The 24,094-nt window shown below is 31.2% G+C and overlaps 4 protein-coding genes and 1 pseudogene across 5 annotated transcripts; 2 read left to right on the top strand and 3 right to left on the bottom strand.

Annotated features, from left to right (window-relative positions):
* Nucleotides 1-3,957: 3,957 nt before the first annotated feature.
* LOC125605569 (NADPH-dependent aldo-keto reductase, chloroplastic-like) lies at nt 3,958-5,858 on the top strand. Its single transcript, XM_048775238.1, has 5 exons — nt 3,958-4,140; nt 4,472-4,647; nt 4,740-4,986; nt 5,070-5,249; nt 5,463-5,858. Exons 1-5 carry the CDS (start codon nt 4,021-4,023, stop codon nt 5,688-5,690), a joined length of 951 nt encoding a protein of 316 aa, XP_048631195.1. The 5' UTR covers nt 3,958-4,020; the 3' UTR covers nt 5,691-5,858.
* A 3,995-nt stretch (nt 5,859-9,853) lies between these two features.
* On the bottom strand, nt 9,854-11,713 carry LOC125605567 (cyclic dof factor 1-like). The gene is made up of 2 exons (XM_048775236.1): nt 11,456-11,713; nt 9,854-10,807 (listed from the first exon to the last, which is right to left on the bottom strand). Exons 1-2 carry the CDS (start codon nt 11,696-11,698, stop codon nt 10,031-10,033), a joined length of 1,020 nt encoding a protein of 339 aa, XP_048631193.1. The 5' UTR covers nt 11,699-11,713; the 3' UTR covers nt 9,854-10,030.
* A 2,736-nt stretch (nt 11,714-14,449) lies between these two features.
* LOC125605568 (protein EMBRYO DEFECTIVE 514-like) lies at nt 14,450-15,909 on the bottom strand. The gene is made up of 2 exons (XM_048775237.1): nt 15,550-15,909; nt 14,450-14,894 (listed from the first exon to the last, which is right to left on the bottom strand). The coding sequence occupies exons 1-2, from the start codon at nt 15,817-15,819 to the stop codon at nt 14,586-14,588; spliced, it is 579 nt and encodes a 192-aa protein (XP_048631194.1). The 5' UTR covers nt 15,820-15,909; the 3' UTR covers nt 14,450-14,585.
* A 665-nt stretch (nt 15,910-16,574) lies between these two features.
* Nucleotides 16,575-18,918, top strand: LOC125605566. 2 transcript variants are annotated; one of them, XM_048775234.1, is made up of 8 exons: nt 16,575-16,835; nt 17,033-17,320; nt 17,396-17,467; nt 17,737-17,792; nt 17,887-18,040; nt 18,119-18,208; nt 18,376-18,465; nt 18,542-18,918. In XM_048775234.1, exons 2-8 carry the CDS (start codon nt 17,057-17,059, stop codon nt 18,689-18,691), a joined length of 876 nt encoding a protein of 291 aa, XP_048631191.1. In that variant the 5' UTR covers nt 16,575-16,835; nt 17,033-17,056; the 3' UTR covers nt 18,692-18,918. The 2 variants fall into 2 exon arrangements, with proteins under 2 accessions (XP_048631191.1, XP_048631192.1); XM_048775235.1 differs by having other exon boundaries at nt 16,592-16,835; nt 17,015-17,320.
* Nucleotides 18,919-23,156: 4,238 nt separating this feature from the next.
* Nucleotides 23,157-24,078, bottom strand: LOC125605570 (annotated as a pseudogene).
* Between the last annotated feature and the right edge of the window lie 16 nt (nt 24,079-24,094).

Genomic DNA, 24,094 nt, shown 5'->3' with positions numbered 1-24,094 from the left:
TTGGTTCAAGCCTACACATCTCTCCCGTTGACTTGATTAAACCAACATTTTGTTGTAGTGAAACTATACTTCTTATATTTTTTAGTTGAGGAGATTAAACCAAAGTCTTTATTTTCATCTAGATTATTTTCTTTGATAAAAGCAATGAAGTTGTATTTGTAGCAAAATTACTCATATCACTGGGAGTCTGGGACAACATATGTTAGCATAAGAAACAACTTTGTTTTAGCATATACATGTGTTTAACAGTCTAGTAATCCTTAGTCTCAGTTACATCATGAAACCATCTCCTTGACATCAATACATGATACCATAACTATGGAACACTGATTACAAAGCAGAGCAAGACATTCACCTCCATGGGATTGACCTCGGCAGATTCTTTAGATAATTGTCATTTCTCTATACAACACTCAGTGAGTGTCTCCATACCATTCAAGATTCAATCTTGGTCTCAAAACTGACTGCATTGAACAGTTTATAATGGTTTCGCTGAAAGAAGGAATGTTCAACAATGCCAATGTTATTTTTCGGAAAAAGTTGATTGATGGTGTTTCAACAGTCTAGAGGACAGTAACAAAGCAGAGCAAGTGATATTTGCTTATGTTATACCTCAACCGAACCAATAGATCAATAAATAATGAACAATTTAGCAGTGTTCAAAAAACTAGAAGCCTTAGCTAGACGATTTGTAGAAGACTAGCAAATAGACATATTATTATTCGAGGTTTAAGAACTAACAAATTATTGATTAATTTTTATATTTTTACATTTTATTAGATATTTTAGTTGTTGGGTTTAATTATAAAATAATATTGGTGAATTATAAAATTTACATACACATAAAAATAAACTAGATACATTTGTAGATTTTCACTAATAGTATTTTTTAACTTAACAGATTTATATCAATTTAAACCATTTTAGATTGATTTGGATCAACTTTAAACGGTTTAAACTGATTTGAATTATATAAATTGGAGTTTAGAAAAATTATTTCGGCTATGGCTAATTTGTTGTCAGGACATTGCATAGACCAAATTTTAGAACATTAGTTTAAAATGGTCTTCGTTAGTGTGAAAAGATTCGGTTAAACAATGACAAACCACTTATATATAGTTTTTTAACGGGATTCAAAGCCGGTTTAGTTTGGTTGCATCAGGATTTTTCGCTACATATAAATTATAAACTAATTTATAAAGAACAATAAAATTAGTGATTTATAAATTAATAAAATAAAATTTTCAATTTATAGAGAATAATACTGTGTTATCAACGAAAAAAGTCATTAACTAGTTTTAAATCATGGTTTGATTTGACTTTTTACCTATTTTCTCTATAAAATTGTAATTCAAACTATTTACAATGCATTTTATAATGCCAATACTTATGTTCCAACCACAAATAAGATAATTTTAATATCAACCAACAGAAAGGTACAGTTGATCTAATCTGCTTTGGTTTATTTTAAAAATAATTATTCAACATATAGCATGAGTCACGAAAAGAGTAACATTATCACATTGGTAGGAGAAGAAGTGTATAAAGAAATTAAAAAGAAGAGAAGCATTTTGGGAATCAAATGAATGTACACTTGAGAGGTCAAAATGTTGATGAAAAACTGATAAAATTAAAGTGGTAGTAAGCGGTAGTTGACATTTAATTCTAGTTTACAAAGCAAATACTTATATTAATAGGACTGCAAATTTGTAATAACTAAAGAAAATAATAAATCACATGGAAAAGATTTGTGAAATCTTTTGGCGGTGCACTAGAAAAGCAGGAACATGACTGTCTTCTGTTGTAAAATACTACATGAACCACCATTGCATTTAATTTTACATATTTAAAATGATTAGTAGTTTTATCCATTTAAGAGATTAGACAATTAGTTTAATTGTCAACGCTTAATTCATATGTAATTTGGTTAGTAAGCCAACGTCGATTGCATGCAGTCGCCTTCGATTTGACTTCCACTCCCTAATGAACTATTTTATGCAAATCATATCATTGACAAGTAATCTTATGTCAAACCGCCCTTTCTAAATATATTATTGTATTAATTATCATTGAAACTATTACATTTTTCCTAAGGACGCCCCTTCGAATGTGGATGAGATTTTATTGATATACTATTCATAATATAAAACCACAATCTGTTCCTGCTGATGCTTCATATTTGTACGTATTATATCGTATCTTTGAGTGTACATATAATAAATAACATAAAAATCATAAAAACATTTTTCATCAAAACAATTGGGGAGAAATTTGTATATGAACTAAAACATAACTTTCTTTTTTTTTTCTGAAACAAGGGTAATCTTATATATTAAAACAGAAGTCACAATTTTGATTCATGTGTGATTTTTTTAAAAAGACTTAATGGACCTATTCCTAGAAAGTTATGTTACATTTAATATTTAATCTTATCATTTAAATTTTAAGCATACCAGAAATTTTTATTGGGCTATCAATAATTGGATTTAAACAATAGATGATCCATTGGATTTATAGATAATATAAATTAAATAGATATAATTTAATGTTGTAATACTATACCTCTATATGGTAAATATTTAAATATTTGTCGATGTTAACTTTTAAAATTATAAAGATTTTTTTTTAAAATAACAAAAATCGTTTGATCTAACAATGATTAATATTTACTACTTTAAACCAATGAAAACAAATTTTAAACTATATAGTTTATTTTAAAAATTAAATAAAAACTAAATGTTTAATTATTTACTCGATAATATAAATCTATGAAGCGAAAAGTATATTTTTAAAAAACTTTCTAAATTTATGAAATGTTAGAATATCTTTGAATATGACAACAAAACAATATTTTTACTAATCTTTATATATAATTACGATTTTAATAGTGAAATAATAATCCGAAAATATATAAATAGAAGAAGATACAAAACATGTGAAAGTTTGAAATAATCTATTCAATCAAAAAAATATACAGTAAACTTATTATGTTTTAAAATTTGATAGACACATATATATTATAATATATACCAATTTAGAATTGAAAATAAAATATTTATATAAAAATAAATAAAAACAAAAACTTGCGCAGTTACGCGGGTCGAGATCTAGTTACAATTAAAACATCATTATTCCATCTTGGTTCTTGATTTGTAAGGTAAGTATAAAAGGTAAGGTTCGTAATTTTGTACTGCGATTGCAATCATAATTGATTTTTTTTGGGTGAAAATCATAATTGAATATTATTAACATCTTAAATGTAAAAAATCACAAAAAAAATCAGATTTTCACATGTCTCAGATACTAGAATGATATTTTCCTGCCATGATAAAAATTAGGAAAACATGCATGTCTATAGTATCGTTCATTCGTTTGTGAAATAGTTAGAGAATCTTGTGACGCTATAAAGGATCTCTGGAACTATAATGCTAGGCCATTACTCCATCTAAAAGCCAGATGAGTGTAAACAGTTGGCAAGTAATTAGCTTGTAAAGTTTCCAATAGAATCAAGTTGCAAAATAAAATGCAAGAACAACCATATTTAGGAATACTAAAACACCAATGAGGAACTGTAATCAGCTATTTAGCTTGTGATGTTTGCAAATTGCAATAGAATCAAGTTGTAAAATAAAATGTAAGAACAACCATATTTTGGAAACACTAATGAGGAAATTTATTGAGGAGGGAAGATATCATCTTGAGGTTTGAGAGATATGGATTTGGGTAGGCTAAGAAAATCCCAGAAGACATGGAAAACTCTCGTGCTTCGATACGTCCATAGTCCCAATTCATATTACATTTCAAGATGTAATACAATAAACTATCATAATATACTCCATATATAGGTCATATTCTATATATTAATAATTGATGTCATAAGGGAAATTGTTTAAGGAAGAAGAAAATAAATCAAGAACGTTGACCTTTCAATGGCCTATATAAACATGTCTTAGACTCAACACTCAGCACAGAGCAACACATTGAGCCTGAAGAGAAGAAAAAGAAAAAAGAGAGAGAGAGATGAGGAGTGACGTAGCACGGCTCAGGTGTGGGAAGACGATTCCATTGCTTGGAATGGGAACTTATTGTCCTCAAAAAGATCGAGAGAGTACCATCTCAGCCGTCCATCAAGCCATCAAGGTTCATTTTCTCTCTTCTAAAAAGTAACTTTTATTATTACAAATTTTTTATCAGATGATCTTATAATATATTGTGTGTTTTCTTGTATATCACTTCTCACGCAGAGTAGAGTATTCATCACTTGACCACCAAATATGATTATTAGTATATTTATGTTTATGCAAAATCATAACCTTATATACAAATTCTTTACAAGTATCAATATATATGTATAATAAATTAGAAAGTAATACATACAAATGTTAAATATTCCAATAACAATAAGGGATTTGTAAGAATCCATGTTGTGCCTTCTTATATCTCATAAGCTTACTTCTTGGAATGGAGACAGATAGGGTATAGACATTTCGACACAGCAAAGATATATGGATCAGAAGAAGCTCTAGGAACTGCATTAGGTCAAGCTATCTCCTATGGAACTGTCCAAAGAGAAGATATCTTTGTGACTTCAAAGTTATGGTCTAGTGATCACCATGACCCTATCTCTGCCCTCACACAAACTCTCAAGTAAGCTTCTCTTGAAAAACATAAACACTCACCTACAATACTTTGATGGCCGACGGATCAATCTCATGACCATATTGTTAATGACTTTATAGGACAATGGGGCTAGAATATCTAGATAACTACTTGGTGCATTGGCCAATAAAGCTAAAGCCAGGAGTGAGTGAGCCCGTCCCAAAGGAAGAAGAGTTTGAGAAAGATGTAGGAATTGAAGAAACTTGGCAAGGCATGGAGAGATGCTTGGAGATGGGTTTGTGTAGATCCATTGGTGTTAGCAACTTCTCTTCTAAAAAGATCTATGATCTTCTCGATTTCGCTTCTGTCTCTCCTTCTGTTAACCAGGTTTGGATACAAAACATTAATACCAAAAAATCTTGCTTAATTTTGGGGAGATTTGATAATTAAGATTTTGTATATATGTATAGGTGGAGATGCATCCATTGTGGAGACAAAGCAAGCTAAGAAAAGTGTGTGAAGCGAACAACATCCATGTAAGTGGATATTCACCACTTGGTGGGCCAGGGAATCGTTGGGGGTCAATGGCTGTGATTGAACACCCTGTCATCAAATCAATTGCTCTCAAGCATAATGCCACTCCAGCTCAGGTAACTCGGAAATATATACATAACTTGCTATGGCTCTTTACCCTATTTCTAAGAGCCTTATTCAAACACTTTTTCATTTTGACATCACCTTTATAATTCGTATTTTTATGAACTTCTATGTTTTTGAATATACATAATAATTTGACATGCAAATGTAACCAAAAATGAAAAAAAAATGTTTAACTGATTGTAACCAATTATTTATAAATGAAGGTGGCTCTCAGGTGGGGAATGTCAAAAGGGGCAAGTGTGATTGTGAAAAGTTTTAATGGAGAAAGAATGAGAGAAAACAAGAGAGCCTTAGATATCAAATTGGATGACCAAGACTTATCATTCATTGACCAATTGGAGGAGTGGAAGATCATGAGAGGAGATTTCCTTGTTAATCAAACCACAAGCCCTTACAAATCCATCAAACAACTTTGGGATGATGAGATATAATTGATTAGGGTTTCACATAATTTCATCCAAAATGTAATTTCATCATCACATTATGTTGCTTATGATCATAGTTTTCTCATTTGGTATATAAAGTCATTACAACATGAAAAAACACAATCTTGCTTGATTTTGTTTAATCCTCTTTTTTATGCAACATATTTAGTAGTTTTTCTCCATTTATTCCTCTTTATTAGTAGTGACAAATTGTCATGGCTTTGATTTTGTAACTGGTGAGTACTGCTAAGTGCTGACCATATATTGAAGGCTTGAGGTGTCGTTTCTTCTCAACGAGGTGTCGTTTTGATTTAATTCCGATCCCGACATTTCGGGGCCCAACCCATTTATATACATCCCAAGTTTTGATTGGCGCATATTGGACCTCTTTGTTTTTTTTTCCCTAATTTTTGATATCTTTTTGGAAAACCCATATCCAATTTTTGTTTTTCAACCAGTAAATATTCATAGATTTGACATACATTGAACTGGTATCTTTTGTAGGGTAGACAATACAAAATTAGGCTTTGTCATGGAAATAGATGAAACAAATAGCATGCAAACTAAATATGAGTTTTCCACCTGAGAAAAGCTAAGAGCATCTCCAAAAATAATTTTGAAATTTCAAATATGATAATTTTTGCATGCTCCAAAAACAACTTCAAATATAAAATTTCACTGTACAATTATATGATTTTCAAATTATCTTACTAATTTTTATAGTTATCATTTTAGTCTTTATAAAATTTTTATCTTATGCAAAATACTAATATATTAATTACAGTAAAATGAAAATATTATACAAACCAATATTACAAGACAGATTTAATACAAATTATAAAGATAAAATACAAAAAGATAAAAATTATATGAAAACAAAATTATTTCATCAACTACGAAAGTACAAAATTTTAACAATTTTAGCTTATAATCTCCAAATAAAAATAAAAAACTCAGTTATTATTTCGAAATGCATGTAATATGCTATTAAATGTATTATATTACTAATTAATATTGTGTTTAATATTTCTATATATATTTTATTTCTAAATTAAAAATTATGATTTTTGTTAACTTTTATTAATAAAAAGTAAGATAGTGTAAAATATACAGTTTTAAAAGGAGAAATTGTTAGAAATACCATAAGTTAAGTACCAATCCAAACATATAATAATATTTGGATTTAAGCTTTAGTGATTATTGTTTAAGGTTTTAGTATTAAGGGGTTGGGTTTATAAATTTTCTATAAATATTTTAAAAAATTAGCTTAGTGTTATTTTATCACAAATTTAGGGTATTTATGAAAATAATAATTTATTAATGATAAATTTGAAAATGGTATCAAACTTGTAGTAAAATTGAAATTTTTCCACTTAAGAGTTAAGTTTGAAGTTGTTCTTTTGGAGAAGAACATCCTCATACTTTAAATTTGAAGTTTTACCAACTTTCAAAATGAGCAGTAAGTTTTGTGTTGGAAAAGCTTTAACAAATGTTTTTGTTTTTGATCAAAAGCTAGAAACAAATGTTTTTGTAAGAAGCAGAATCTATGAAATAACAATCAACGTTTGGATATCAAGGTTCATATACTTTTGTGAGCTTCTAGCTTCATGGTTTACAGGAACAATTTGAGGCATTCATTGTCAGTGAAAGATGCCACTATAACAATCTGTTTTAAATTAAATTCAGATTCTTAGAAGAAAAATTCAAATTTTATTTTATTATCATATAATATTATTGTTGGCAAAAAATCATATAGTTATGTCTTATTCTTTTGAGGTTTGTATTTTCATTCCCACAACTCAATGGGAATGTGAAAGCGGCTTTAGTTTCTTAACTTTCTTCTTTGCACTTTTATTCTTCGCGCTCTCTTTTGCTCACCTTTTCACATTTCTCAATAGTTTTTTTTTTTTTAACTCAGCAACACTTTTCCTGTCTGCCTTTATCCTTTAGGGAAAACAACACACTTTGCATAAAGTCCTCAGTCCATGACTTAGTTATGTCCCTAAAATTTCATATGTAATAGTTGCGTAGACCATTTTAGTCAGAACGGTTTCTTAAGGGTTTATACAATGCAATATTACTCACTAAACATTTACACAAGATGGTATAGTTTGCTTTATAGCGTGTTAAATCATGATTATATTTCAAGTCTTTTATAAGATGTTAATTTTTCCAAACAAAGTTAAATAAATTGTCATTTTCTCATTTTTAATTTACAAGGGCGGATTGTCCGGTCATTCTTGAAAGTGAAACAGACGATTTACTTTACACGAGTCGTGCTCGTAGCAGAAGCCATTCGTGTGGAAGTCTACTCATCCAAAGTTTCATTTTAATCAACTTTCTAAGTGGACTTATCTTTTTCAATGGTCACTATTTTGTTCCACACGAATCATATTTTCTTTTCTGTCGATAATGTGTTTTCTGTCAGTTCCACTCAATTAATTTGCTTTACCTTCGTACATATGATAATAACAATCATAGAAAAAGATAGTGAATACATATTCATACATTTATATTATAAACCTTACTAACAAAAAGAAATGGTCTAACGTGGTTTACAAAGTCGTCTAATTCAAATCGCCTACTGTAGACTTGGTTAGATATAAAATTTTGTAAAGAGCTCGACTGTAAATATTCAAAGAAGAGGTAGAAGTGAATTTTAACTAATTGAGAATTATTTTTATTTTCTTGAAAGAGTTAAGTCTCTCCTTCTTGCAAAAAAAAATTATAAAAGAAAAAGTGGGTTGAAGTATAAAGTATTACTTCTTGAATCATAATGGAGGATTGACTCTCACTTATGATTCTTGATGAGTTAAGGTGACTGACGGTAATTACGGTGGTCTTATGTGAGTATTTTGATTCCATAACAAATGATCTAATCGTTTAGGATCTGCAAATTTTAGTTTAGTTTTTTTTCATTTCCTGAAAAGTGGTTTAATGACATCTTGGACTTGAGAAAGCAAATAGCCAAGATAGAAAAGTAGGCCAGCCATGTCTTGTGTTCCTTGGGCCCTAAAAATGCGTTTGCGGTTGAAACTCATTTGGCATCAAGAACAGTATAATCGCCATGTTAAAACCACACTGCTTCTTCTATATATTAATATATATATATATATGCTTAATTGTTTATAAAACATTTAGTCCTGTTTTCTCTTACAAACCATTTTACCCTTTTCATGTTCTTAACCAACTAATTAAACTAAGAAACTTCATTGAACTGCCAATTGAAATTACTTGCATATCCTATGGATTTTTAGAGAAATGACAAACTGCTTTGCCACAAAGTGGATTTACGGAAAGGGCAAAACAAAGGGACAAAACACTAAAAAGCAACTTGTCATTCTCTTATAATTTCAGTGCCAACAAATACTGTGTCCCACACCATTTACTATTAAATGAAAATAAAAAATGGTTTGGGATTATCACATTTGTGGCTTATATTAGTTGAGCTGTCCAAAATATCTAAGTTGCTATCAGATACCAGAACAAAGTTTTTTTTGGTAAAGTAAGTTGATAAAGAAAAAAATAAATCTGGAAAGCAGTGTGAACCATCCTTTCCAGCGTAAGTATTCATAAAGGAAATGAAATGAAATTAAGAAAACAAATGATATGAACTTTTTCAAACACATTAACGAAACTCAGACTGTCTATTTTTCTTCGTTTTAATCTAAAAAACTTATATCAGGTCGGTTCCTAACAAAAAGGGGTTCGATAAAAAAACTTGTTTTCATATGGTTGGTCAACAAATTATCTGAGAAATACATATATTAACAAAACTCGGAGATTTATTACCTAAAACAATACAACATTTACGAAGTAAAGAACGATTACACATACGCTTAAGAAGAGTGTTCCAAACAAAAAACACAAGCTTAAGAAAAACCAATGCCATAACTGATAAACCCTAATACTACACTTGTTTTTAATTTGTTCTATATTTAACAAAAATATAAATCGCTGTCTTAAGCTTGTGCTGTCTTTTCGTGCCCACCCACACCCGTTAACATTATTAGTGGCTTATAGCATAAACGAGGTAAAATTCAAGAAAATGTTACTTTTATTCATTATCTTATCTTATCCTGTTATCCACTCGTGTGTAAAGTAATGTCTACCTCATGTATTTTGTAACAGTTTTACTGTTAGCTCGTCTAATCGAAGTATAGTGCAAATAACGGTCAAAACGAATATTTCTTCAAAGATATTTATTCTTACAACAAAAAATTCAAACTTAAAGACTAAAAAGTAAAAAAGTAAATGGAACAAAAACTGTTAAAGCCCTATGAATACAAAGTCGAAAAAATATGTAAACCATATCTAGACATATAGGATATATAGTATGCATAGGATCACATCTGTTCATGGAAATTAACTGATCTTGATAACGCAGCTGGATTTGCACAGAGAACGAGAGAAGTCTCTGTTTCTTCTTTGTTAATACTAACCTCTTTCTTGGAATCAAACCCTTTGAACATAACTTCGTTCTTGATCCCAAGTGTTGTCCATATAGAACTCTTTGCAGCTTCATTAGGATCATCAATTCTCAAAGTCTTAGGAACCAATACAGACCCATTCATCTGTTTTCGCTTGATCGTCTCATCTTCCTCTCTTGAATGCTTACCAAGAGTAGAATTAGGAGTTGAATAAGGCGAAGAAGACACCATTGGCACGTTCCAATAAGGGTAAACCGGGTAAAAACCATGATTCCACGTGTACGGCCATGAAACACCAGGAATACAACGCAAACCGTTCATTTCGTTGTTACGTGTTCTTGAATCATCAACCGGCTTGTGGTTATTCTTCTCTAAAGTCTTGTGATCATCTCTGAGGTTGAAACTAAGGACCGGACCGTTTGTTTCATTGATGGTGACGTGACGATAATGTGAAGATGAGTTGTTCTTGTTCTTGCGTCGTCCGGCTCCGACAGGGACACTTCTCATGGTCCCACCCGAGGTCCAGTATCTTTGACAAGCTTTGCAGAAATGGCGAGGTTGGTTTACGTTGTAGTTGTTGTAATAACAAAACTTCGTTTCCATACTGTTGCATCTTGGACATGGAAGAATCTTGGTTGGTTTCTTTAGGTTTTTTTCTTTGTCCGATTGATCAGTTAATGTCTCGTTTTGGTTCTGAGCCAAAGATAATGGAACATGATTATAAAAAAACGAATGAATATAAGAGATAATTATTTTTTTAAACATATAATAAAAATGATCATCTAAAATGAGTATCTATCTGAAGATGAAGGTTCTAGATAAAACTTTGGTGGAAAAAAAGAAAAGTATTCTGAGAATACACTTTACCTAAACCTAAATTCTCTGTCTCACCTTTATTGGCTGATTAAACGAAAAAAGGCAATACTTTTTACTAAAATATGATTATTTTATGGAGAAAAGAATGTGCTTTTTCGTGTCATGAAAAGTCATCGAATAAAAGAGTACTACAACCTCAAGTTCACCAAAAAAGAAAAAAAAAACAGAAGCCCAGAACAGAGACGTCACATGTAGGATAGGAATGTCTTAAGATGTACCAATTCATCAGAGTTATGAACCTTGAGCTTTGCATTACATGGAAAAATGTACAAAACACACTTATTTTTTGTGTGCACGATGTAAAAAACACACATGAATCCACTTTTCAGTTTAGCTTTACTAGCTAGTACGTAACTACTATAATATGATTAATATAAAGGAATATCATTCAAGTCCAGGAAAATACCAAAACCTTTTTTCTTCAAGATTCATCTCTGTGACAACTAAGAACGAAAAAATCAGTACCTGTTCTGCGGATAATTCATATTCTTCAGCCTCAAAAACTGTTGATGAAAGAGGAATTTTCATCCCGAAGAGCTTTATTGCTGGATCTTTACTTTCTAGCATTATTAGTAGCGTTTTTGTTGGTCTCTGTCTCTCTCTTTTTTTTTTCTTAGAGTTTGGTAGATTGGAAAATTTTAGTTTGGAATCGGGAGATTTGAGATTTTGATACGTTTTAAAAAGTGAAGTTGGATTACACGTCAGCATTTTAGTTTGATTTCCAGCCACAAATTTTAGTGGCGTATGATATTTTACTTTTCTCCTAAACCCATGGGTTCTCGGATTTGATGTGTCCATAGAATAAACTTTTCTAAGAATTTAGTCCCCGTATTAAGAAGAATTATCTTAAACAAACAAAGGACAAACTAAGCATAAAACTTGTTTACAAAAAAGAAAAACTAAGCATAAAACTCAAGAGTTCCGAGTTGTTGGCTCTCCATTCGTTGAATATATGTAACATATTTGTAAGAAAAAGGCTACTTAGATCTCAGGTTCGAGTCTCGGGATAGAAGACGAGAACAGCACCCATCACGTACCATTAAAAAAAAACTTTTGTTGAGAAGATTCGAAATACTGAAATTTCTGGATTTGGCCAAACAAATGTATGCTCTTCAGTTTGTCGTCTTAAAACCAAACCTATTAGAGGAAGGCCACCATTGCGTATCATTTTAAGTAGATTAGTTCACAACCCTTTTTGTTTTATGTCACAAATCAATATTATGACCTGATACAAAACTGTCATAATATAACGGATATAAAACAATATTAAATTTCTTATTATATTAATTTTAGTATATTATATTTTTAAAAAGATGGCAAAATCGTATTATTTTTGTATATTATATTAATTTATCAATTTAATATAATTTTTATTTTAATTCATATATTAATTCTATTTTAATATAATATATACTATAATTATAAAATTTATAGTCTCATCGACCTACTCCATGAGAGAAGGTGAGAACTCATCAATCAAAAACTTAAAATTAATCATGCATTAATTAATTTTTATTTTTGTAATATAATTTTATTTAAAATTAATTTATAATAATATTAGTATACTACTAATTACGAAATTAATCATGCATTAATTTAAAAGATATTTTAATTATTTAGTAAAATTTTGTTATATTTTTCTCAACAGGTTTTGTAATAACTAAAAATAAAATTTAATCTACAGTTAAAATTGATCTAATATTGATGTAGCGGAAGCTTTGTAAGATAGGACTAGAGATCCGTTGATTCTTAGAATACCCGGAAAACTAGGATAATCACAAAGATCTTATTTAGTCTAAGAATGCCTAAGATCAATGTCTTCTTAAATTCGTTGAGATCACCAATGATCTACCGAAAACAAGGAACAAAAGAGAAATCTCTTAACTTTTATTAATTCAAATCATAAACTGAATACAATCTTAAGCCTAAACGGCTATATATAAGAAAACCATAAAACCCTAAAACAATAAAGATAATTATTCAAATAATAAATAAAACACTAAATAATTAAGATATTTATTCTAAATATCTATCTACATCATTCTCTCCGGGTTGGAAAAGATTCGTCCTCGAATCTTGATCGTAGTCTTCGAATCCAAAACGTTTTCCAAGAAAAACTCTTCCTCGAATCTTCAATAGCATGTTTTGCACGATTTTTGCACTGATCTGTTTGTAACTTGAATCTTCACAAATCCGTTTTCGCACAAAATTTGCACCTGACAGATAATTAAGATTCTGCAGAAAATCTTCACAAATACGATTTTGCCCTAACTTTGCACGCGAAATTTCAATGGAACCCTCTATGAAAATAAAGTCAATATGAAGGACATCGTCTTCATATATATCATAGATTGGATCACCATAGATCTCTCGATAGATCTCATGGTTCTCTTCTCTCACAACAAAAGGACTTTCGTCCATGATAGAATAAATGCTTATACTCACCATGACATCCAGAATCGTTTTTCGATTGAAAAACCAAAGAGACGCAGCTCTGATACCACCTGATGTAGCGGAAGCTTTGTAAGATAGGACTAGAGATCCGTTGATTCTTAGAATACCCGGAAAACTAGGATAATCACAAAGATCTTATTTAGTCTAAGAATGCCTAAGACAATGTCTTCTTAAATTCGTTGAGATCACCAATGATCTACCGAAAACAAGGAACAAAAGAGAAATCTCTTAACTTTTATTAATTCAAATCATAAACTGAATACAATCTTAAGCCTAAACGGCTATATATAAGAAAACCATAAAACCCTAAAACAATAAAGATAATTATTCAAATAATAAATAAAACACTAAATAATTAAGATATTTATTCAAATATTAATATCTTTATAATTATTAAGAATTTTTAGAAATGTTATATATTTAATAGATAATGTGAACAATTAAATAGATGTAATTGATGAAATGAACCTAGTATGATATTTTATAGTAGATAAAAATTGTGCTTTTTTTTTTTTTGAGAAGATTCATTGATCAACACCTCAATTTTGAATAGAGATTCTGATATGAGAAGATTTTGTACACCAATAGGTTCATTATCAATAAGTTAATTAAGATTATCAGTTAACTGTATAGACCAGTATGTTCATTATCAATATTGAAAAGAATTTTATTATTATAAAACAAGCTGTTTCTGTGGTTGGGACTTGTTTTCTGTTACATTTTCAAATAACTTTTTAGTTTACTTTGATGACCAAACAAAGAGGCAAAAGAATAATGAACAAATGAAAAGAGATTGAGATTCTCACATGAGGAAAATATAGAGACCCTGTGATGAGAAGCAAGCCTAGAAGCCCATAATTATCTTCAACATTAAAACTTTCGTTTAGCAAAAGAAGCCCAAAGACAATTATCCTTTCAAGTTATGAACATATAGAGACCAGCCCTCTCAAGTTCTAAACATAAAGACAAGCTGTTGCTTCTGATTTTTGAACAATATAGGTGATATAAACTAACAAACATTCTCTTGAAAATAACAGTAGCATTTCAACAAGATCATAACTTAAATAAGTTTTTAGCAACAAAACTTAACATTAAAAGCTTCAAAATTTCAATTTAAAGCAACAAGAGTCAGCAAGCAAATTCATCTTCTGAACCTCCCACCTCTACCACCACCACGTCCACCTCTTCTTCCCCCACCGCGACCTCCCCCACCGTGCCCATTACCGTTAGACCCAGGAGTTTTCATGTTTTCAGGCAACGGGAGGATGTGATCAACGCACTTCCTGTAGCTGAAATCATCAGCAGTGTCGTCTTCCCTAACCAAAAAGAAGCACCTGCTCTTCCACATCGGATGGGTTCTTACTTGGAAGGCTTTGATCCCTCCTCCAATCTTATTGTCAGGCTCAGTATGGCCTTTCTTGATCAGATCTAACAGCACCATGTGTTCATACTGAAAAATGTAACAAATTAGTTATAACCTCCAAAGAAACTGCAATAACAAGCACATACAGTATACATCAACTTAACCTCTGTTGTCTAACCAATATTCAGAAAATTACAAGAACACACTTCCTATTCATGCAAATGTATATATATATATATAAAAGATTTTTTTTTTTTTTTTTTTGCAAATAACTTTCGAGTAGTAATCAAAGTAACATCTGCAAAGGAACACACTTCCCAATCTGTTTCAGTTGGGCTACAAAGTCACGATTTTTATCATGTATTATTATCCTCTTCCTAAACACATTGCATCATCCACAACCACAAATGTTATTATTTATTTATTTATTTGTGCACAAATGTTATTAACAATCAATAAATAAGAGACAAAACAGAGTATCTACACACAACACAAACTCAATCAAAACCGACAAAGAACAGACATTTTTGCAAAGAACTTTCCAGCAGTAATCAAACTAAGAACTAACAAAGGAACACACTTCACAGTTGATAAATCATCTTTCCTAAACAAGTTGAGTTTCATTGTAAAGTTTCAATTTTTTATTATAACCCAATATCAACAACCCAACAAACATAATAAAAATCGAAACTTTACAATTAAAAAAAGGCAAAAAGACAAGAAGAAGATCAACACTACATACCTTGTTGACATCGAGATCAGTTGGCCAGAAGTGCATAAACTTGGTGAAGTAATCAAACATCGCCACAGAGGTAACGAACTCCTTCGGACCCAGCTTAACCGGATCCGACCCGTTGGGTTTCTCTTCCTCTTCCACTTTCTGCTTCTTGGATTCGCCTCCATCCTCTGTTTCCTTCGTCTCCTCTCTCGCGCGTTTCTCCGCAGCCTCCACTTCCATGTCTGTTATTGGTTCAGCTGGCGCGGAAGCTACGATCTCTTGTTGCTCAGCCATTGTTAAGCTTTCGCCTTTTCTCTCTTTCTATGGTTGCTAGGGTTTAAGCTTTAGGTCGAGTGTCCTCCTACTAAAAATAAGGTGAGCGGCGTGTTTATATATTACCGTCGGTTTTTGATTGAACCGAACCGGTTTATTCCGGTTTTGTTAATTGTTTGTTTATTTATACTACTTTACTAATTTCCCTCTGTAGAATTCTACAATTAGCTTCTTTTTTTTAATGAGATGTTAATTGTTAATGAGTTTGAAAGGTAAAATTTAGTTGTCAAAAAAAAAGTTCATAAAAATTTCCAACTTGCTGCTAATTTTTAACAGTTATTTTTTTAAATATATATATTAGAATATAATTTACATTTATCAGAGTTAATTTATTCATTTATAATGTTTTTAGAAATTTTCATTTAAGCATTAGATATTCAAGTCACAAGAAGGTTTATATATTTTTATTGGAATGAATAATTCATTGATAAACACCTAAAATTAATTAGTTTTATCTTTATTTGTTAAAAAAAGTTATATATTATCTACATTTATTGATTTCACTAGATTTTTTTTTTGTATTTTCTAGTTAAGAATAAATACAAGATCTTTATTTATTATTTTAATTAAATTGGTTTCTTTGAAACCTTGATTGTGACCAGGATTGATACAAAATAAAAAAATTATGAAATATCTGATAGCAACCAAGAAAGTAACTCCGTTACCGTTTGGTTTGAGAGTAGGTGAGAGTACCGTGAGATAGATTATTATCAACTCAACTCTTCTGAGAATGCCTTCTAACGGACGCACCGTGTTAAACCGTCAACATCCACAGCTCCGGTTTGTGTATTGAAAACGTATAGTACAGTAAACACGCGCTTCGAGACATTTAATATACTTATCTGAAAATCATTCAGACCGAACATCAACACAAGAAAACACATTTTGTACCAAAGTTTCGTTCGATAGCTGTTCGTGCCTTCAAAAAATCATCGATAGATAGCTTCTTTCTACGATTCTAGAGTATATTCTATCAGGTAACAATAACAATCTTTGATCTTCTCTGTCCTCTAGGGTTACGGTTGCTTGTTTCTGCGATTGAGAATTTTGATTTCTGAATTGTGATCGAATCTTCTCTCTCTCTCGTTCGTTCGTGTTCATGGTTGAGATTGGATCCTAAACATTTGTTGGGAGCTTTCTTGTTTTTTTTTAACAGGTCAACGTTTTTTTTCAGCATTGAGGGTAAAGTGTGAGAGAGATGTCAGATCATCTGAGTTCATGTACCGACCGTCTCGTTACATCTGATCACCTTAATTCAGAGGGAGGATCCAATGAATCTTCTGGAGAATGTTCCAGAGCTCAAGCCACTACTAAACCTATAGATGATAAGGAAGGAAGCGAGCAAGAACACGTCATTGATGAAGAGGAGCCGCTTATTCAATCAGTTGAGTGTCGTATTTGCCAAGAAGAGGATTCTGTTAAGAACCTCGAGTCTCCATGTTCTTGTAGCGGCAGCTTGAAGGTGAGTTGTTCTTGTGTTTTTGTCAGTACATTTCTACCTGAAAACTGAACTACTTTGGTTTTATGTTTTATCTAGTATGCTCATAGGAAGTGTGTTCAGCGTTGGTGTAATGAGAAAGGCGACACCATCTGTGAGATATGCCACAAGGTAAACATATATAATCAATGTTCAAGAAATCGCTAGGCGGTGGTTAAACGTTTTATATCAGATTATTGATTATGCGGGCGTCTAGACCAAAATGCCCAAGAAAAAAAAACAAAATCAACATAATATTTTTAAGAAAAATCGTTTGGTTTGGGTCTAATTTGCAGCCGCCTAGACCGATTTTTAGAAAAATAAATGTCATCATTGATTATAATCATTTTCATTGCAATTACTAAGATCTTTGTTTTCTTCTCCCTTGATGATAACAACAGTCTTATCAACCTGGCTACACAGCTCCACCACCTGATGATACCATTATCGATATGGGGTAACATTTTCTGTATCTATCTCTCTTGTGGTTTCATATAACTAAATCTTATTTTATTCAAGAAACGTTTGTTATGTTTGTGTGTGTTATGCAGTGAAGATTGGGCTAATGGTGTTCCCTTAGACTTGAACGATCCGCGCATTTTAGCAATGGCGGCTGCAGAACGTCACTTCTTTGATGCGGACTATGACGAGTATGCTGATTCTAACTCTAGTGGAACTGCGTTTCTTCGCTCTGCTGCACTTATCGTAAGCCCCCACATTAATGTTCTGTTTATAACATTTCTTTGTTGAAAAATTGAAACTTATTGAGAGTTGAAATGGCAGTTAATGGCACTTTTGTTGTTAAGACACGCTATGAACCTTTCAAACAACAACTCAGACGACGAAGAAGATGATCCATCAGCTTTCTTCTTTGTAAGCAACATCTCTTGCTACACCGTTAAATAATCTCTCGTTTTGAATGTTTTGAGCCTGAAGGCCCATGATGAGGCCCAAACCATTTTAAATTAATTTTTCTTGAAAAAAAAATATCTTGTCATAGTATTTACTCTCTCTCTCTCTCTCCCTTTGGTTTCGGACAGCTTTTCATGCTACGTGCTGCTGGTTTTCTCCTCCCGTGTTACATCATGGCTTGGGCCATCAGTATATTACAACGCCGTAGACAAAGACAGGTAAAATAACACACTCCACACACATTAGTCTAAGCTTATGTTTACTCTCTTATGTTCTTGTGTTTGTGAATATCAGGAAGCAGCGGCTCTGGCCGCTGCAGAAGTTGCGTTTATGTTACACAGCGGTGGAGGACAACGCAGAGGAGGATTGCACTATGCTGTAGCACCTGAGCTGGTACCGAGTCCACAAGGGCAACAACACCAACCTGAAGCTGCACCGCAATGATTATATATAGTCTTGATCACTAGTGAGGAAAGTAAAAACATCATCCAGGGATTTGGTTTCTCTGTCTGTAGTAGCTGTTTGTTGTTTATTCGGTTCTTGGAACAGAGCAAAACAAGAAACTGAGATTAAAACAAAAACAAAACACGGGAAGTTTCTGTGTCTATGTTCTTACAGACGAGAAAGTAAAGATTGTTCACCAATAAATTTATGTATATGGTTTTAATTTCCTTTTTAGTATTTCTTGATATTATTATATATACAGGGATATATACAGTAGCCATCTATAATCTCTATACCAGTGATATTTACATTGCATTGACTAGAGCTAGGCCTTTCTGCTTACCAGCATATAGATGTAACACTGTGTGTGTGTTTTAAGGATTAACGATCTATTTCCTCACCATAACTATCATATAATAATAATTGTACATAATTTTTTAACTTCGGCGTAATTGCATATAATTTAAGTATGACAACCCATCTATCTTATTAAAACTCAAGTACAAAATTGGAGTGTTTGGAGACTTGAATATGACTTTTAAAAATTTGGAGTGTTTGGAAACATTGATTGCAGTCTTTTAAAAAAATATTTTTGTTTAAAAACAAGGATATTAGTATTAAGAAAAAAGTAATGGGCTTATGTTTTTTTTTTAAATTGAAAGTTATCTAGGCCACTTTTAAAATATACCAAAATGGGTCAATCTAATTCCCTAAAATTTTTTTTCTAAACTAACCATAAAACAAAATTTAAACTTTATATACATATTTCAAATCAAAATAATAATTCAAATTTGATTTATATCAAAAATTGATTCAAAAATATACATATATTCAAAAATAGATTTTTACTAAACTATTTTTCAATAACCACTATAAAAAAATATTGTCAATATATATAAGAAAAATATAATACAAAGCCCAATTTGAAATACCAACTCAAATTATGGTTTTCATATTTCATATTAAGTTTTAAAAATATAATATATGTAATTATTTATATGATGGTATGTATAAAATACTATTAATTATATGATTACTTATATGATGGTACATATAAAATACGATTAATTATATGATGATAAAATACGATATATAATAATGACTAGGGATGGGCTTTTGGATACCCATACGGGTTTAGTTCTGATCGGTTTGTATTTTGGGTTTTCGGGGTCAAAGATTTCAGCCTTATTAGAATGTTTCTAAATTTTGGTTTGAGTTCGATTTGGATCTTTGCGGGTTTGGTTTGGGTTTGGATAACTAATTTAAATTATTTTTAAAGTCTTAAATCATTATATATTTTAAATTTCTCAAAATGTATAAATAAAATAATATATTACGTATAAATTTGAATAACATATGTCATAATACTTAAGCTTAACATATCAATTGGCTTGATTTAAAATTTTGGATACGAAATCAATAATTATTTTAAGTATTTTTGGTGATTTGAGTATACTTTAACTATTTCAGATATTTATTTTTGACTATCTATATATATTTTCAAGTATTTAAACCAATTTAAAAGTATCATTTTTGATGTTTTATATACGTTAAATCTAAAAATAATTAATATATATAAGTATATAAATCTATTTTTAGATAAATTCGGATACTCAAATACTTCGGTTCGGATCAGATTCGGTTCTCTAAATAACAAAATTTTGAATAATTAGAATATTTAATCAATTTATGTTTGGGTTTGGTACTATATCTTTGGATCGGTATCGGTTATGTTCCTCGGATTCATTTTTCCAAATCCTAATAATTACATGAAAAACAAATATCAACATATTTTTTAAAATATACACCCGCGCGTCTGCGCGGGTCAAAATCTAGTTACCCCTTATCTCGAAAGATCGAAACTCATTTCCATCTAAACTTTGAAGAATGAACTAATACATATACCTAGCTAATAATTAACCTAACTAAACCTAAAACGACTCGATTACAGAATATAAACCGGATTAATTCGACCAAATATAATTGGATCTTATAAACCGACCCGAGACCCGACTTAACCCAATTCAAAAAACCTAAATCCCCAAATCATCTTTCTCTACCTCGCTCGCGACAAATCACGACGAAGAGTGAAATGGAATAGCGAAGAACAATGTTGCTCCTCCACTGAAGCTTTAGTCAGGTATAATTTTGAAAATTATGTCTCTTTCTCTCTGTTGTTGAGTCTCTCTCTCTATATCATTCCCTGTATATTTGATAAAGCTTAAGGACAATGATGAGTGTAAAGAAGGGAAGGCAAAATGGAATAAAGAGAGTATGTGGGAATCGAAACCTCTTATTGGTTTGTCTCTGTGGAAATCAAATCTCTTTTATGAATTTTTAGATTTTAGGGTCTTAAAGGATGAAATCGATTTGGGGGATTCTTAGGGGTTCGGGTCAGATTTTAATCGATTTGTATTTGGATCTTCGTTTGGATCGGGTTGTACCAATATCAACTGGTTTACTATCAGTTAATGTCATAAACCATTAAAACAAGCTAAATCTCGGTCTGTGTGAAAACGGGTTTTGATCTTTCGGGATAAGGAGTAAGTAATAGGTTGTTATGCTTAAATTGTGTACAATTAGGCTGAAGTTGAAAGATTGTGTACATTTGTTACTATATGATAGTTATGGTGTGAAAATATGTCGTTAACCTGTATTTTTAGCTAATATTATATGTATGATGTATAACTATGAAAATATATTTATCTATTTACCCTACATGCAAATCTCTTGTTTGTAATGAGTAAGATTGATGCAGTCACTATTACATTTTATCCAGCCAATTTTGCTTAATGCTTCTAGTGAATGTTTGATAAACCTATAAAGCCTTGTTGATCGGTTTGGTTCATGTTGTATTCTCATTTTCTAAAGCTTTTGCATATTATATTATCACTACACGTTTTTGTTTATTTATGTTTGATTTGTTTTAAGAAACGTAATGAGTTTTATTCATAAATATCAAATAGACAAATACACACATTTAACAAATATTATAACTAGTATTAAATATAATATGATGGGTCATGAGGCGATGCCCATGCCCCATTTTGTCTTGATAAAGAATGAGTGGGCCCTTTAATAGGCCCAAATACCATGGAGCGGTTTTAAAAGTCTACTGTAAAAAAAGGGTCCACTTACCATGTCGATCCCATGAGAGGAGAAGAATCAAACTCCACATGCCAGCAAAGCTCAAGTCTACCCATATCCTGAATAACTAGTCCAGCTTTTATCCGAAAGCTTTTGATTTATACTACCAAAACGGTGATTGAACAACTAGTCCGGTCTTAATCAACCAAGTCAACGTCCGAGATAAGTAAGACGAAGAAGTCAACTACTAGTTTTAACTTTAAATTGGAGAGAGTGTGAAATTAATTATAATCGAAAGGGAGTCTTCGGTGGCAAAAGCATACTGTTCACAAGTCAGACCAGCTTGCTCACTGTGTTTCACAGGCGCAAGTCAAGCCCTTCACATGTTAGCATTTAATACTATTTTCTCTTCTTTTAACATATTTGTTGTTATTTATCTGTATTTTCAATGTTCCTTCCAGGGCCCACCACCAGATTTTGCCTCCTATAGTTATGTACGCATAGTGGATTTGTATGGATTACAAAGTTTATAACTGTATAGTAATACAATGATGTCATTAATAGTTTAGTATAATCTAAATTACTTTTTTAAATGCATTGGTTGCTTGATTATATATTTGAAAAAAATATATCCAAACGTGCCTTTTGTTTATTTCCCAAGCTTTTAGCCATACAGTAATTTAAAAGAGCAAAAAAAAAACAATTATGATTTCTTCAAAACCTCTCTAATATTTTTTGGTAAAACTCTCTAATATTTCTCAAGTCTTTATAAATGTTTCCAACTCGAATTTGTGATATTTTATAAATTATTTTACACTTTATTTAATACAAAACCTAAAAGGAATTATTTTTGAAAACTCGCCTATTTTAGGTGAAATGAATAATATTTATGTCAGTTGCAAATCAACATTATTACATCTTTAGTCGTCAAGACAATATTACAAGGATAATACGTAATATAAAATAATTAAATGTATAAATAAGTTTGAATAACTCCAGTAGGTGGACTCTTTCTCTTACCATTTAATGACATGTGTCTTCAGAGATTATGATCGATTTGAAAGGACAAAATTGATAATATGTTTTTATTCTTTAATTAGTATTTTTTTATTTTTTGACAAAAAAAATAGTTTTTTTATTATTATGTAGTGATACTTAATCCAGATAAATCAATCTCACGAAATTTCTTTTATAACAGCTCATCAAACTGTTGTAAAAAAAAACTCATCAAACTAGCAAGACATAATTTCATATTTGTTTTGGTTCAGAAACATAATCTCGTTTTTTATCCAAAAAGAAAACATAATCTCACTTTGAAGATAGAACTTGAGTCTTATAGATGTATTTTCTGCACAAATAGATGGATTTCAATTTCCAGTTGACAAAATGACATTTGTATAACCCATATGAGCCACAAAGAACAAACACATTACACATACTTAAATAAAGATGATACACCCTTTCTGAAACATACAAATTATAAGAAAAAGAGATTACATCACCAAAAGGGAAAAAGAGTGTTGTAGAGCTAAAAAGCTACTAAAGACTCTATAACCCTAATGCAATAATAAGCACAGATATTATATAGGTTATAACTCTATAATACTTGTTATAACTCTTAACTAATTAAGCCCTCACTTTTTGAAAATACTCCACTTGATGTAGTTCTAGAAAATTGCTTCTTGTCCTTCTAAGGACATACCGACCATGTTTTCGTCAAATAGCCATTTCTCCAACAAAGATAGAGATCCTTGTGAAATCAACCAAAATCATGGTCCATTGTTATTGCGGGTTTGCTCTCTTGGTCATGGAAGAAGTTTGTCTCCTGAGTCAGATTTTGAGTTTCTTCATGGAATTGAAGCTAAAGAAAGATTGTTTCAAACCCTTCTCCACCTTCTTCGGAAGCTGCTGAAGCAAGTGGTCCGGTCTCTGAAATTGGTGATGAGGATGTCAAGGTTAATGGTTTTGGTGTATCTTTCATGAAATCTTGAAGCAACCGAGCTATGTTCTCAGCGCTTGAGGCATATACCCCTGATGGATATATATTAGTAGTGTTGCTTGTAGTGGTGGTTGTTGTTGTAGTAGAGGAAGAAGAAGAGGATGGATCATGACAATTGTCAAGTAAAACTGATGAGAAGCTAGGGATGTTTGGGGGGTATGATTACTGGTGATGATGATGGTTTTTTTGTCTAAAGACAAAGCCTCAGAAAGAGCTTGCTTTGCCATGTTGATATTAGTCTGAAGTCTTCTCTCCATTCCCATTGGACCTTTGTTTGAGATTGATGTTCTTGTTGTGAAATAGTTCTTTGATGAAAA

This window comes from Brassica napus, unplaced genomic scaffold, assembly GCF_020379485.1.
Source record: "Brassica napus cultivar Da-Ae unplaced genomic scaffold, Da-Ae ScsIHWf_773;HRSCAF=1112, whole genome shotgun sequence".
Lineage (NCBI taxonomy): Eukaryota > Viridiplantae > Streptophyta > Magnoliopsida > Brassicales > Brassicaceae > Brassica > Brassica napus.
Note: the sequence above shows the minus strand (reverse complement) of the source record. Positions and strands in the feature narration are given on the sequence as shown.